Here is a 15,826-nt window from a genome sequence, read left to right on the forward strand (position 1 = left end):
CACTGCCAGTGCTCCCTCTCAGAACCCCGCTGCCATGCTCTGAGAAGCCCAAGCCACATAGAGCGGCCACGTGCAGGCACTCCCCTTGACAGCCATAGCTGAGCTCCCAGTCAGCAGCCAGCATCAACTGCCGGACGTGTGAGAGACCCTTCTAGGCCGTTCAGCACCATCAAGCCTTCACGTGACTGCAGTCCATCTGACTGGCTCCCATCCGATTACGGCTGCATGAGACCCCAAGTGACAACTGCTCGGCTGAGCCATGTCAAATCACGAGAACCATAAGAGATGGTAATAAATGATTGCAAGCCCATAACCTTTGGGGTGGTTTGATATGATGCAGATGATAATTGGATTAGAAAGTAGAGATAGAAGCTTTTGTCCTCATTTTACAGCTAGGGAAACTGAGGCCCAGAGGGGCTTGGAAACTTCCCAAGTTCACAGAGTAAGTAGGCGGCAGGGTTAGGATTCAAACCCAAGGTAGCATGACCCTGACTGCAGATTTTCCACACATAATTTCTTCCATCTAGAATTGCCCAGTCTGGGAAGAGAGACCGCTAAGCCTGAAGTGTGGCGCATCGGACATGTGCGATGTAGATGCAGTGCTGGGTGCACGCACAGCTGGGTGCACTGAGGGGACCCACCTGTCTTTGCCATGTTGTCCTGCCACCTCTTCAGCCTCATCTAGCTCCTCCCCCTCCTTTGGACCCCTGTGCTCAAGCCTCAATGAATTTCATGTCCTCTGAGACATGCCTCTGAGTGTTTATCTCAACTCTCCAACCGCCAGTAACTGGTTAACAGCTCGTTATCATTCTGTGTGTGGTTAAGATGGCCCCTCGTCCAGGAAGCCTTCCCTGTGTCTCCCATTGGCTCCCGTGGCACATCTACTTTTACCCTGTCAATTAGCCTTCACCATAGTCTACTAAAATTGCTAGCTTTATCCGTCTACTTCCTTCTTATTAGGAAGTTCCAAAAGGGCAATGAACATGTACTTCCGTGTCCAACATGGAGCCTGGCACTTTGTAGATGCTCAGTAAGTTCTGGTTGAATGAATGCCATGGGAGATTGCTCATTGCTCAAGGAAGGCTTCCCACAGGCAGTGACATTTCAGCGAGACTTAGTTGGACCGCTGGCAATTTGCCAGGTCAACAGTTCTCAGCCAGGGGCATCAGTATCACTTGTGGTGGGACTTCTTCCAAACACAGAGGTCCAGGCTCCACCTGAGCACCCTGAATTGGGATCCTCAGGGCTGAGCCTCGGCAGGTGTATTTTCACAGGTGATTCTAATTTGCAAATCACAACACAAAATAGGGAAAGATAAGCAAGACATTCCCTGCAGAGAATCACGGGAACCAAGATGGGAATGTGTCAGAGCAGTAGCTGCGATCAGGGCAACACCATCACGACAGTAGACACCTCATTGTCATCATTATCAGTGTCAGTAGCAATTCCTGGAATCCTCTGGTGCAGTTTCATGCCTCCTGCCTAGGCATATCCCATTCCCTTTTTTGCCCACCCAACACATTTTTAATCATCCTTCAAGACACAGTTCCAAGCACCAGCTCCTCCGTGAACCTTCCTCCTCCCCTTTCAGGACAAGCTGGTTCCTCCCTCCTGTGGGCCATCCCTGCAGTTCTGTATTAATCTCACAAATGTGTATTGCATACTACTTTGGGCCAGGCACTCTGTTTCACACTGGACACGAGCGGGGAACCTTCCAGTCCAGACCTGGACTCTGCCCCATGGAGGTGACAATCACAGCTCCCTCTATCACCTGGCTCTATTCCCCCATATTGTTAGGGGCTACAAACTCCCTGGGCAAGGGCGTTCCTCACCTATGAATTGTTCTGCCCGGCATGTGGAAGGGTCCAGTAACGTTTGCTGAATGATGCATGAGTCACAAATAACTAGGTGAGTCCTCTTTCTCCCCCTCTGTCCCTCCCAGTGAAATTCCCCCCCAGAAGTTCTTTTACTCAGATTGCCTGACATTGCATTACAGATCCAAAAAGTCTTTTATTTCCCCCTTAGAAAAGGTTTCCGATGCTTATGGTTATGGAACAGCGACCCACTGGGGGGTCCCTCAGCCTCCAGGTGGTAGAACCTTCTTGTTTAAATACATAAGGACAGAAGGAATAATAACTTTTGAATGTTTGGTGGAACTCTCCAATGAAACCATCCAGACTTGCAATTTTCTTTATCTTGCTTTTCTTTTTTCACAACCTGGAGATCAAGAGTTTCTTGCTCTACCAACTGAGCCAGCCAGGTACCCCTTGGAACAAAAACTTTAAAAAAAAAACAACAAAAAGTAACATATGTTACTATGAGCCAAACACTATTGGAGGCACCATCTGTCCATGTATATTATTCCCATATTTGCCCTGAAAGTCAGTTCTATTGTTGCTCCTCTTTACAGAGGAGGAAATGGAAGATCAGAGAAGTTAGTAACTTGTCCAAGGACATAGATCTAGCAAGGGATGGAACTGGGAGCCAAATGCAGGTGGTTCGGTTCCAGAGTCCTGCCTGTCAACCACACAGCCAGGTAGCACAGGCAGAGGTTTCCTGCCCAGCTCCAAGGACCAGGTTTCTTGTTGGCCCTCCATGGTGAGCTCTTGATCCGCTGGGTTTCAGCCACTCTGTTCCACTCAAGTCTCCGTAGTTCCAGCCTACAGCTTCCACCTTCTCGGTGTCCTCTGGCTTCTGCTGCCTCCACGTGCCAACTGCTGACCCCTCCCAGCACCTCCAAGTCAGACTCCTCAACAGAAGGGATCTGATGGCCTTCTGTTGGGCTAAGCTCTCATGTCAGGCTGTTCCAAATGCTGCTGGCTGAGTCCTTGATGGGCTACTTCTGGCTCTAGGGCCATCCTGGTCCATTCACAGGAGGCTGATGTTCCTCAGAAGGACCGGAGAGTCTGGCTGGTTGTCAGAGCCTGAGAAACTTCTAAAACTTCACTGGAAAAGGATTTAAAAGGCAGGTACTAGAAAAGGGTCATGGACATTGATGCTTTTGCCCTTCTGTCTTAGGTTGGGCTGCCATAACGAAACACCTTAAACTTGGTGCCTTAAACAACATACGTCTATTTTCCCACAGCCTTGAAAGTCCCTGATCAAGGTGCCAGCCAATTCCATTTCTGGTGAGAGCTCTTTTCCTGGCTTGCAGGTAGCAGCCTTCTTGCTGTGTCTTCACATGGAAGAGAGGGAGGGAAAGAGCTCTGTGGTGTTTCTTATAAGGCCATTAATGCCATGGGCACTAATCCCTCATGATCTCATCCAACCCTAATTACCTCCCTAAGGTCCCATCTCCAAATACCAAAACATTGGAGGGTAGAGCTTCAACATTTGAATTTGTGGGGGACACAAACATTCAGTCCATAAGACTGCCTAATACTCACTCCCCTTTCAGGGACCTGCACGCTGATTTTCCTTTTGGGAATCACCCCTCCCCAACTCAGTTCCTGTGGTTCTGGAGAACTACCCACACAAAGCTATATGGGTAGGTAGAAATTGGCCTGTCCAATAAAAATATCTACCCCCGGGACATAATGATTGTTTAAAGGAAACATGGCCCATATTTGGACCAATCAGAGGCTGGTAATGAACTGAATTATGTGCCCCCAAAATTCATATGTTGAAACCCTAGCCCCCAATGTGACTGTATTTGGAGATGGGGCCGGAAGATAATTAAGATAATTAGGTGGGACCCTAATCCCATTAAGGCTGGTATTCTTACAAGAAGAGGAAGAGACACCATACCCGCCCCCCCAACTCTCTCTCTCACCCCCTGTTTCCATGCACAGAGGAAAGACCATGTGAGGACACAGTGTGAAGGTGGCTGTCTCCAAGCCAGGAAGAGAGGCCTCACCAGAAATCAACCCTGATGGCACCTCTTGGACTTCCAGCCTCCAGAACCAAAAGAAAATAAGTTCTGACTGTGCCTGATTTGAGCACCTGTATTGGCCTGTGCCTGCGATAGGTTTTATGTCTGCATACCGCAGTCACACAAGCCAATGAATTCTTTTTTGCTTGAGTTTAGTTTCTATCACTTGCAAGCCAAAATACTGACTAATACAGAATCGACTCTCATTATATTCTTTCATTATATCTGAACTGAGATATCATCATGATTACATTGGTGTAAATGAGTTATAGTCAGACGGTGACACTCTAATTGAAGCCTTGGAACCTGTACTCCTTCAGGGTAGGTGAACAGAGAAGAACTTGGAAATTCTTAAATTTTCGCCAGCTGCTTGGAGACCATGCATCTGGCTGACTTTCTCTTAGAGTGTGAAGTCTTTCAGGGGGGTTCTGGAGTCCTTTGCCCCTCCAAGGGCCAGTCCATCACACCAAGAAGGCCTCATGCCAGTGTAGAAATCTCAGCATCCTTGACGGCAGGTCTGGTCCGTGGGGGCTTTTCTTGCCCACCAGGCCAGCACATGGCCCTTGTGCTGCCAGGCATCTTGCTCAAGCTCTTAAGTGTTCATGATGAAGTGATTAACAGAGTGGCCACCAGCAGCGAATATTTCCCCGTCTGGACTGGATGGCACATTAGCCGATAGTCAAAGAAACGCAGGAGCCTCAACTCTTAGTAGACTCAGGAAATGACAGAGGTTCTCAAACTTCAGCATGCGTCTGAATCATGTGGGAGGTGGTGAGGGGCGGGGGGCGGGGGGGAACAACTTGTCAAAACACAGATTGCTGAGCCTCACCCCCAGAGTTTCTTCTGATTCAGCAGTCCTGGTTGGGGCCCAAGAATTTGCATTTCTCACAAGTTTCCCGGTGTTGCTGGTGCCGCTGGTCTAGAGACAATACTGATTTAGAGAAAATCACTGATTTAGAAGATAGCTAGAGAATTGGATGAAGGCCCCTCAGAGGAGGAGAAATTATCCAGTGCTAGGTTTTTGTGCTTCCCTGAAACCTTCGCTCCAACGAAGACCCCCTATCACCTCTATTGTAAGTTCTGAAGCCTTGGTAAAGGACAGGAATGAAAAATGTAAATCTGCATAAAAAATGATACACAATACCAACTTTATGCCTGTGGGCATAGAGCTGGGAATGTTACAGAATGCCCGTGTGCCTGTCGCATTGTCACAGCAGCTCCTAGGTACACTTATCTTTGTTTTACGGAGAAAGAAGTTGAGGTAGCAGGTACTGTGACTATTGTCTAAAAAGCAGACAGACATTGGACTTAAATTTTTTTTTGGTCATGAAAATTATCAGATGTACACAAAAGTAGAAGAAATAGTGTAATGAATCACCAAATGCCTCAACTTTGGCAATGACTGGTTCTCAGCCTTGAGTGTTTGTTAGATTCACCTGGGAGGCTGGTCAAACTAGAGACTGTGTGATTATCTCCACATTCTAGAATTATCAGGACTTTGCCACACTGATGACAGTCTTCTAACAGGACGGCACCGGCATCCTAGAAATCTCTGAGAGGCAGATTTGTTTTGGTGTTATTTACAAACGAAGTTAGAAGTTAGGCCACAGGGACACTGTGTTCAAAGGGAACATTGATAACCTATCTCTCTGCCATAGCCCCGTTTGGGCCTGTCTTCATTCAAAAAATAACACAGAAGGGGGGCAACATAGCATGTCACTTGAATATCTGTTTCACACGTTTTTTTTTTTTAATGTTTATTATTTTTGAGAGAGACAGAGACAGAAAGTGAGTGGGTTAGCAGCAGAGTGAGAGGGAGACACAGAATCCGAAGCAGGCTCCAGGCTCTGAGCTGTCAGCACAGAGCCCAATGCGGGGCTCGAACTCAGTGAGGGTGAGATTATGACCTGAGTCGGACGCTCAACCGACTGAGCCACCCAGACGCTCCTGTTTCACGGCGTTTAATGGAAGTAAATGTAGGCTCATCTGTGACCCAGTAAATCTTCTCATAGGTATTTACCCTAGAGAAAGGACTGCTTATGCGAACGCGCGCGCGCGCGCGCGCGCGCACACACACACACACACACACACACACACACGCTTTTACCTGAATATTCACCATAGTTTTATTAGGTGTAACAGGAAGATCTCAAATGCACTGTGTTTAGTGAAAAAAAGCCGGACACAAATGAGAATACTCAGTCCTATTTCAAGTAGAGCAAGTCCAAAACCAGGCAAAACAAATCCATAGTGGCAGGAGAATATTGTGGCTGCCTGAGGCTTGGGGGTAAAGGGGTGCGACGGAGGAAGGCAGATTGGGAAGAAGCACGAGAGCTCTTTGGGGGGTACTAGTGATCGGGTGGCGGTTACGCAGGTGCACACATACGGGAAAATTAATGGAGCGGAGCCCGCAGGGTTCGGGCATTTTAGTGTGTGTGAGCCATACCTCAGTCAAGTACTCTTAGCACACGCGGCCGCACCCACACGAAACCCCAGGAGGCTCAGACCCAGCTGTGGCCCCGCTCCGTAAGGGCCTCTGCGCCGTCGGCCCGCGCCCTCCAGTCCAACTTCCGCGCGGCGCCGAGGGCAGGAAGGCCGCTCCCTCCCCGGAAAGCGCCGGACAGCCCCTCCCCCGCCCGAGTCCGGCCGGACCGGGGTCCCCGCACGGGCCTCGGACGCCTGCGCCCCGCCCCCACCGGTGCCCCGCGACCGCACGCCCGGGCCCCGCCCCGGCCCCGCCCCCGGCCCGCCCCGCTATTCTGGCCGGTGGGCCATGCAGGGGAGGCTGCCGGCGGGTAGGGGCGGCGCGGGGTCGCAGGGAGCCGGGCTCGTCCGCACCACGTGCAGCAGCGGTGGCGGGTCCGGGGCCGGCGCCGGGCAGCCCGGCGCGAGGCCCTCGGAGGGGCCGCTGGACCCCGTCTACCCCCGCACTTATGGGGCCCTGCTGAAAGTGGCGCAGATGGTAAGAGAGGCGCGGGGCCGGGGGCTCCTGGAGAGGCCGGGCGGGAAGGGGACCCGGGAGGTGGCGCGCCGGGCGGCGGGAGCCGGGCGGGGCCCGCCGGAGCATCGCGCCGCGGGCGGGGCGGGGGACTGCGCCGCCACCGGCAAGTTCGGGGAGGGCTTCGGAAAGTTGCTTGCGCTGCGCGGGCCCTGGAACTCAGCCCCGGCGCCACCGTTGCTCCCGCGGACCCGTCTCTCCAAAGGTCCCAAGTTTTTCCACTCACCCCTCTGCGGGCCCCGACCCGCTTTCCGACAGAAACCCCAGGCAAAAGTTGCTTTTCGCCTTCCTTCCTCTTCTCTGGGCCGCGCCGCTTCGCACCCGAGCCGGGGGTGGAAGAGTGGCCCAGGCGGCGCGCTGAGGCGGCGCAACACGACCTTCTCCCCCTGGAGGCCTCCTCTTCCCCCCACCCCAGGGCACAGGGCTCCACTGCTCAGGGCGCAGTTTCACAGAGAGGAGGAGGTCCGAAGTTCTCAGTTCCATGGTAGGCAAGAGGAATTGGGACCCTCCGGGCAACTGTTCTGGACCCCTGACCTCTCAAGTTCAAGGGAGCCTCCATGGCTAGGGGGTCTGCCGGAAGGCGGAGGATCAATGGGGAACGTCCTTTCTGTGGAGCCTGCGCACTAGTCTCCCTACTAACTGTAGGAAGTATCCAACCCTGTCTTTCCTGTTTTTTCCCCCTATATATACATACTTATGATAAAGTTTAATTTATCAGTTAGGCATAGTAGGAGGTTAATAACAATGACTAGTAGTGAAATAGAACAATTATAGCAATATACTGTAATAAAAAAGTATGTGAATGTGGTCTCTCTCGAAATGCCTTACTGTCCTGTAATCACCCTTTTTGTGATGATGTGACATGATTGAAATGCCTGCCCGATGAGATCAAGCTAGATGAATGATGTAGGCATTGTGACATCGCATTAGGCTGCTGTTGATCTTCTGATTAATCAGCAGAGCAGAGGGCCATCTGCTTCAGGACTATGGTTGGCTGTGGGTAACCTAACTCACAGAGAGCAAAACTGTGGGGGCGGGGCGGGACCCCTGTAACTCACTGGGGGAGCCAGAGTCACCTGTGGAGATAGGTAGGCAGGCTGGAGGTTCTGAGGTCTGAGTATGACCGGCGCAGTGACAGGAACCTTCCACCAAAGTTGATATTGTCTGGTCTGTTCTCTTGTTCCCCACTCTTTTCTTTTTTCCCATTTCTTCTTTAAACAAAATTTCATCTTAAACACCTTTCCCATTTGTTTAATATGTTTTGAAACTAGGTTGGGCTGTTTGTGACTCCACTTGTAATGTTTGCAGCAAGAGTTGTGGGGGGGGTGGCGGGTAGTTTTGAACAGGGATGTGGACAAAGGGATGTGGGAATAGGAACAAGGTTACGCATCCAGAAGCTGGCGTCTGCTAAGGTGGGGCTGGACACAGAGTGAGAGCTGCCCTTGAATCCATACCACTGGTATTCTGGTGTGTGTACAGAGGGCTGTCATTTCCTGCTCGGGCCAGATCTGAAGGGAGGGGGACTGAGTTCCCTTTTCTCTAAGAAAGGTGTCTAGATGGACCCCAAATTAGGAAGTATTAGCTACTACTAATAACAACAACAAATTGTTCTGAGCAGTGTTGATTTTGAGCAAGACATGTTTTGGGTCACGGTAAGACCTCTAATCAGCTAAATAGAGGGGACCAGCCTACCTCTTCATTCTTAAAAGATGGGTGGGGTGAGACAGACCCTAATGCGGCACTGGAAGAGATACCATGAATCAATAATGAGTTCAGTGGACAAAAATTGGGATCAAACCCTTCATCTGGTCCACGAGTTTGATGGACAAAGGTAATGGGGTTAAGAAGGCTCCATGTTGGTCCATGAGTTTGGGGCATAATGTCTGTGGAGAAGAGCAAGTTCCATTTCATTGTAAGCTCCTCGACTAGGCTCTTGCCTGGGGCCCTTATGCCAGGTTGCAGGTGACAGTCATCGGGCCTGTTGTTCCATAGAAGAGAACAAAGACTTGGAGAGATGCTTCTCTGCCTCTTTTAAAACCTTCTTCGCCGGATTCTTATGCTTTCTTCCTCCCCTGGAGATCCCCGGTGATTGCAGGCTGGTTTGAACAGACCCCTTGAAAGTAAACTTGCCCTTGCAGGGTGGTTCTGTTACAATAGAGAGACTATTTAGGGTTGTCTAGCTGGGCCTCTTGTCTCACTCTTCCCCATTCTCGTCCTCTTTCTCTCTTCTGGGGTGCTTGTGTAGACATCTGATGTTCTCTTGTCTTCTTTGCTGGAACATGCGTGCAGGGTCAAGAGTTAACAACACCGGGGGAAGGGCAGATGGCAGCTGAGGTGGTGCCACAATTGGACACTGTATCCATGGGTCTCTGATTTTGACTCTTGGTGTCTCACTTGCATCCTGAGTAGGCTGACCTTTGTGTCCTACACTTCCCGTAAAGTGTTTTCCTCATGGTCTGCTCAACAGACCTGTCAACATACTACTTTAAGAAACCATTGGAAAGGCTGTTGTCTTTGAGAACAACTTCCTTTCCTTGCTTTGAATCTTGCTTTGAATCTCCACCGCTACCAGAACCTGAGGAGAGAAAATAGGAGGAAAGCGAGTTCTCAGTAAATGTTGGTACCTGACATGTCACTTGCGTGAATCTTTATAATCCCGTGGCCACGATAGTTGACTTTCTTTGGTCTTCCTCTTTAGACTAGAGACCGTCACAGTTTTCGGCCCTAGAGAACTGTGTTTCTTTGTTGTTGTCAATAGCTATATTTTTTGGGTCCTACTACTTAATAATGCACTAGGGATTCTACACTATATACCATGTATGTGTCATTAACTGTTTTTAAGAATCCGGCGAAGTACCATGTTTTGACAAAGAGGAAACTGACTGAAAGGTTAAACTAGTAAAGGTCACACAGCTGTCAGCGGCAGAGGTGGGGCCAACCCAGGCCTGACTAACCTCATGTCCCCAAAGACCCCGCACAGTTATTGCTTGTTAATAGATCTGGGGAAATCGATGCCACAGTGAAATACCACTTCACACCCAGTCTGATGGCAACAAGAAAAAAGACATGCTAATAAGCCACCATGCTAATAAGTATGACGTGGAGGATGTGAAGAAATCAGAACGCTCCTACGTTGCCAGTTGGCTGGTGGCAATGTAAAATGGTGCAGACACTTTGGCAAACAGTCTGGCAGCTCCTCAGACTATTAAACACGGAGGTGCCACGTGATCCAACATTTCTGCTCCAGGGTATATACTCAAGGGAAGTAAAGACACACGTCCACCCACAAACTTGTACGGAGAGGTTCATAGCAGCATTCTTGATAATAGCCAGAAAGTGAAAACAACCCAAATGTCCGTAAGCTGATGAAGGGATGAATAAAACCGTGGTCTATTCATAGGATGGAATACTAGCAGGAAAAGGAACGAACAACGTGGATGATCCTTGAAAACATGCTAAGTGGACGAAGCCAGACACAAAAGACCGCATATTATATGATTCCGCTTAACATGGGATGTCCAGAACAGGCAAATTGATAGAGACGGAGAGTAGATTAGTGGTTTAGAGCTGGGGAGTTTGGGAGCTTTGGGAAGCGGCTGCTGAGAGGTAGGTGGTTTCTTTTTGGGTTGGTGAGAACGTTCTAAAACGGATTATGGTGATGGTTGCACAGGCCTGTGAGTATACTGAAAACCATTGACTCATACACCTCAAATGTGTGGATTGAGTCTCAGGAAAGCTGTTAAAAAGAAATAGATCCAGGGAGAGTTTGGAGCGGGGTACTCTGCATGAAGCCACTGGGTGTGGGAGGGCCACGGCTATAGGAAATCCCCCTGGTGTCTCCCCGTATCCGCTACTACAGGAAGGAGCGTCCACCTGCCGACCTCACAGAATCTGAGCTGAAGAGCCTTGTGGGGGGCGGGCAGGGGCCCTACGCTGAAGGGGTCCAGGTGCTCCTGTATGTGACCTCGCCAACGTTCCTCATCAGTTCATTTGTTCCGCATATATTTAAGAGTTCATATTCATTTCTGCAGAAGCAGGAGGCTGTGACAAAGCCCTTGCCCTCAAGAAAGTCTGTGGTTTCATCGAGGTGACAGACAAGTCCCAGAACTGACTGGTTGGGAGGTAAAAGCTCTGATGGTTGCCTACACTTAGGAAGGAAGGGGGGGCGGGGCTTGAAGATGAAGGTTACATTTGAGTTGAATCTGGAGAGAGGAGTATGGGTTTGTGAGGTCAGGAGCACGCTATTCCCTGTCTACTGCCTTTATTCAGCATGTTTAAGTTGGAGACAAGGGATATGTTGGGGGTGGTGGAATGGAAGAAAATACAGCAGGATGTGAGTCAGTCCTTGGGCAGTTATTAACCTCTGTACCCCTGACGTCTAGAAAGAGGTGTCATCTCTTTTATTAGAAATCTGCTGTGTTCTCATGTGAGGCGTGCGGAACACAGCAGTTAACTAGACAACTTTCTGCCTGCGCAGGGAATCAAGGACTGTGACATTTGCAGAACCATATGGACGGAGGATCAGAATGTGGTTTCACAAGCAGCAAAGATGGAAACTTAAATGTCTTCCAGAAGTTCCAGTTATTTACTCAGCAAATATTTGAGCACCTATCGTGTGCTAGAATACTGTGGAAAGAAGAGCAAATAAATAAGGCAGATCAGCCCCTGTCGTCCTCCTAATACTCAAATAGGAAAATAAACATTAATAAAATGATTATAAATCTATAACCATAAACTGGGACAAAAGCTCCGAAAAAGAGGCACTCAGTATCAAAGAGAATTAACTAGGAGTCTGACCTGTCTGGGAGATAAGGAGGGGCTTCTCGAAGGAAGGGGTATTTGAAGGATGAGGGAACGGCATTACCAGAAGAAGGAAAAGCACAGACCATGACTCTGAGTCTAGAGAAAGGAGTATTGCTGTGGTTGGAGGGGAGGGAACAAAGGTGGAAGTGGTTTGCGTGAGACGAGAAATATGCAAGGCCTGCCAGATCATCCTACGATCCTTAATCTAAGAATATCAGGGAGGCATCACGTCGCGATCGCTGTTGAAGTGGGTTTCAAACCAGGGCTGTACTGCCCCCTAGAGGTTATTTTGGAACTTGATGGAAACTTTTTGGTTGTCAAGGATTAGGATCATTTTATGTGTACATTTTACTCATTTCAGGATAGTCATGAGGGCATTGAGAATATTTAGTATCCTAAAGAGATGTTTTATCTGAAATAAGATTAAAGGAGCCTACTACGCAGGCTGGGTGGAAGCTGAGTGGGTGTGTGAATCTGGGGAGAGCACACTAAGTTTTCTGGCATGAGAGCATTCTAAATACCCTCTAGCAGGCTGGGGCAACTGTGGACTTCACTCTGGAAATTCACAGCCCAGTTACCAAATAGAATTGGACTGCGGGGGAGCTCAGCCTCTCCTATAGCCGTGAATAGACTTATGCGTGGAGAATGACCCAGCATAACCCAGAACGAGCCACCCCTCTTTGTTCTGCTTTAGGTCTGTGTAGCAGGGGAGAGCACCAGATTTGGGTCCCAAATGCAGTCTGCACACCCATGTCCTACTTCCTGGAAGCCAGAGGGTTAAAGGCAGCAAGGGACCTCACTGCCAAGATTCTTTCACTCCCAACCCAAAGCTGATCCAAGAACAGGAGACTACAATAATAAAACATAACAAGTTATGGGGTTTATTCCCGATGACACAAGTAATGCTTGCTCATTAAATTGGGGGAAACACAAAAAAGAAAGTAGTAGACTCTCTGTTTTCCAAGATTAGCGTTTTAAGAAAAATTTTATGCGGTTTCATAGTAGTCGTGTACAATTTGAGGTTGTTCTATTTTTTTTTCTGTTAGAAAATTAGGATGATCTGTACCTATTTTGTAAAAAAATTTTTTTGCATAAATGTGATGAATGCTTTCTCGTGTCACTTAATGATTGCCTGCAATTTGTTGTTGTTGTTTTATGTTTATTTTTGAGAGAGAGTGCGAGTGGGGGAGGGGCAGAGAGATGCGCACACACACACACACACACACACACACACACACACACACGGATCTGAAGCAGGCTCCAGGCTCTGAGCTGTCAGTACAGACCCCCACACAGGGCTCGAACTCCCGAACCGTGAGGTCATGACCTCAGCTGAAGTTAATGGACTGAGCCATCCAGGTGCCCCGTGCGATTTGGTTTTTAACAGCATTGTTGTAGTCAGTCATAGGTGTGCTATTGTCTGTGTGACCAGCCCCCTCCCCCTTTTTGTGGCTTAAAAAACTCCCGATTCCGTCGGTGTAGGAAAAGTCTGTGGTGAACTTCCTTGTAGAGACATCCTGGTGTACAAATCCGTAAATTCTCCCTCAGGATAAATAGCAGTGACCTTTTACAGAGAGGAAATGAAGTGCTTCTTGCCCTTCAGAACATGGTGACATTAAACAATTATCTGAACTTTTTAATATCTAGAAATTATTGGATGCCCCTTTATCATCCAGAAATTTCCAGGAGCCGAATGTGATGGTAATATTTTAAGTTGTGATGGTATTTTTGGTGTCTGATGGTTTGGAAAAGGAACAATGACATCGATGGGCTGGAAGATTCTATAGTGCTTTTAAATTTTTTTTTATTTATTTTTGAGAGAGAGAGAGACAGAGCATGAACGGGGGAGGGTCAGAGAGAGAGGGAGACACAGAATCCGAAGCAGGCTCCAGGCTCTGAGCAGTCAGCACAGAGCCCCACGCGGGGCTCGAACTCACGGATCGCGAGATCATGACCTGAGCCGAAGTCCCACGCTCAGCCAACTGAGCCACCCAGGCGCCCCGATTCTGTAGTGCTTTTAAATGCACTTGTATTTAAGTAATGGGACCAGCATGTGCGTAAATTTGAAGAATGATCTTACCACACCTATTTATTCAGGCTGCAGAGTATGTAGATTTCTTAACTACTGGCAAGGATTCCCCTCCAGAGCCCCCTAAAAACCACCTGCCCCCCGATTGGGAACCGGCGGCCAAAGGAGACGGTGCTGATGAAGGCCACTGGGGAGCATGAGTGGGTGCGTGCGTGCGGTCCCGCGGGAGTCACCCAGGTTTCCGGGCGTCACAGTGGGCATTCCAGACCCTCCACGGGCAATCCTGGGCCTCACGTGGGGGACTCCCTGTGTGGGTCGGCGTATTTAGTTACATCGATGTGTCAGGGAAGGGCTTCTCTGCTCCCTTCCTCCCAGCCCCCACCCCCCGCCCCCCATTCTCAGGCTTCCTGCCCAGCGCCACTGGACACCCATCTGTTTCCTCCCCCTGCCATCTGCCTTCCCCGCGCTGGCCCAGGCGTGCTGCCCACGGGAACCTCCCTCTGACCCGCCGCCTGCCACATGCTCGCCGTCTTTGTCACCAGTTTGGCTCAGCGTCGCCCTCGCCGGCTGCTCACTCTCTGGCGTTCCTCGCTGGGGCCTCGGCAACTCCTGGCATCGGTGGCCTGGCCCAGAGCCAGGTCCTGGCTGCCTGTGCTTCAGCAGCCCCGGGGGCTTCCTGGAGAGAAGGAGGACGGGAAGGAATCTCTCCCCACCACCGCGGCCCACCCCAGCTCCCTGGTGGAAATCAGGAGCAGAGGAGCTACTCAGCCTCTGCAGAAAACGGAGTTCAGCTGGCTTGTGTTTTAATCAGCAGTGATGATGACATGACCCTTCCTTTTCCTGGAGCGGCCACACTCTTTTTTTGTTCGTTTGTTTTATTTCCTTCTTTATCTAAAGATAGATAGAAAGATAGGTGGATTGATAGAGGAGGAGAAATTTGCTGTAAAGTGGTTTCCACATATTACCCACAGAAAGGATTGCTGTGAAAGAGCGGTATTAGCCAAATTTTTAAAGATCGAGAAAACGCAGTGAGTAAATGTGTATTTACTCACTTTTCCTCATAGGTTTTCTTTATTCAGCAGCAATGCTAGTAATTGTTTATGAAGAAGCCTTTTTTTTTAAAGGCTTTATTTATTTGGGGTGGAGAACACGAGCGGGGGAGGGGCAGAGAGAGCGTCTCAAACAGACTCCACACTGTCAGTGCAGAGCCTGATGCAGGGCTCAAACTCATGAACCATCAGATCATGACCTGAGCTGAAGCTGGATGCTTAACCGACTGAGCCACCCAGGCTCCCCTGAGGAAGTCTTTTTTTAACTTTTCCTCCCCAGTGATAACAGTGGTACTTTAATAATAATAATAATAATAATAATAATAATAATAATAATAGCATTTATCACTCATTGACTTCCTTAGGTAGCAGCCAGGAGGCTCGATGTTCTACATGTGTTACCTCATTTCATCCCCATGATAAGTAGGTCCTGTCATTATCTGCATTCTATAGATGAGGAAACTGAGGCACGGGGAAGTTAGGTACCTTGCCCAAAGTCTTAGCCGTAAAGAGTGAAGCTGGGTTTTGGAACCAGGCAGTTTGAGTCCAGATCTTGAGCTCATCAAAGGACCATTTGGGGTCCTTTCTTTTTCAATGTCAATACACCGTGAGTATTTTCCTTTGTCATTAAACCTGTTTGAAAGCGATGTGATACCTGCATCCGAGTCCTTTGTTTGGTTGTATCATAATTTATCCATTTGGCTTCTCGCCGGTGGGCAGGCTGTGGCCGATCTGAAAGGAGGTGCTGTGAGAAGCAACAGCGGGTACTTAGAGACGGTTTCACCCTTTGCCAGAGATGAAATCGGCCAGACAAGGGAAAACCCCTCACTGGGGTATTGGACAGTGTGTGTATAGTATTTTAGAAAGCATATTCACATGTTACCCACAGGGCTGCTGGAAGGCTTAAGAGGAATCCATCGTTTACTACTCTCGTTTGTTAAGTCACAAGTTCCTCCTGGAAGGGTTGGGAACAGAGGGGAACTAAGGTGCGAGTATCTGCTCTACTGTGTCAGGCAATTCTACAGGCAGTTTCCCTTTGCTTTTAACCCTGTTAGTGGCTCTGTATTACTTACCTT

General features: G+C 49.1%; 1 protein-coding gene across 3 annotated transcripts in view; it reads left to right on the top strand.

Moving 5' to 3' along the window:
- The first annotated feature begins 6,452 nt into the window (after positions 1-6,452).
- The window catches only part of CMTM7 (CKLF like MARVEL transmembrane domain containing 7), a 52,444-nt gene continuing 43,070 nt past the window's right edge, over positions 6,453-15,826 (top strand). The window contains exon 1 of one of the 3 annotated variants that reach the window (XM_043595610.1): positions 6,453-6,833. In XM_043595610.1, coding sequence (XP_043451545.1) covers positions 6,645-6,833 — 189 coding nt within the window. In that variant the 5' untranslated portion in view covers positions 6,453-6,644. The remainder of the gene's footprint in view (positions 6,834-15,826) is intronic. The other 2 variants (XM_043595608.1, XM_043595607.1) reach the window with 2 other exon arrangements.

This window comes from Prionailurus bengalensis, chromosome C2 (genome assembly GCF_016509475.1).
Source record: "Prionailurus bengalensis isolate Pbe53 chromosome C2, Fcat_Pben_1.1_paternal_pri, whole genome shotgun sequence".
Taxonomy (NCBI): domain Eukaryota; kingdom Metazoa; phylum Chordata; class Mammalia; order Carnivora; family Felidae; genus Prionailurus; species Prionailurus bengalensis.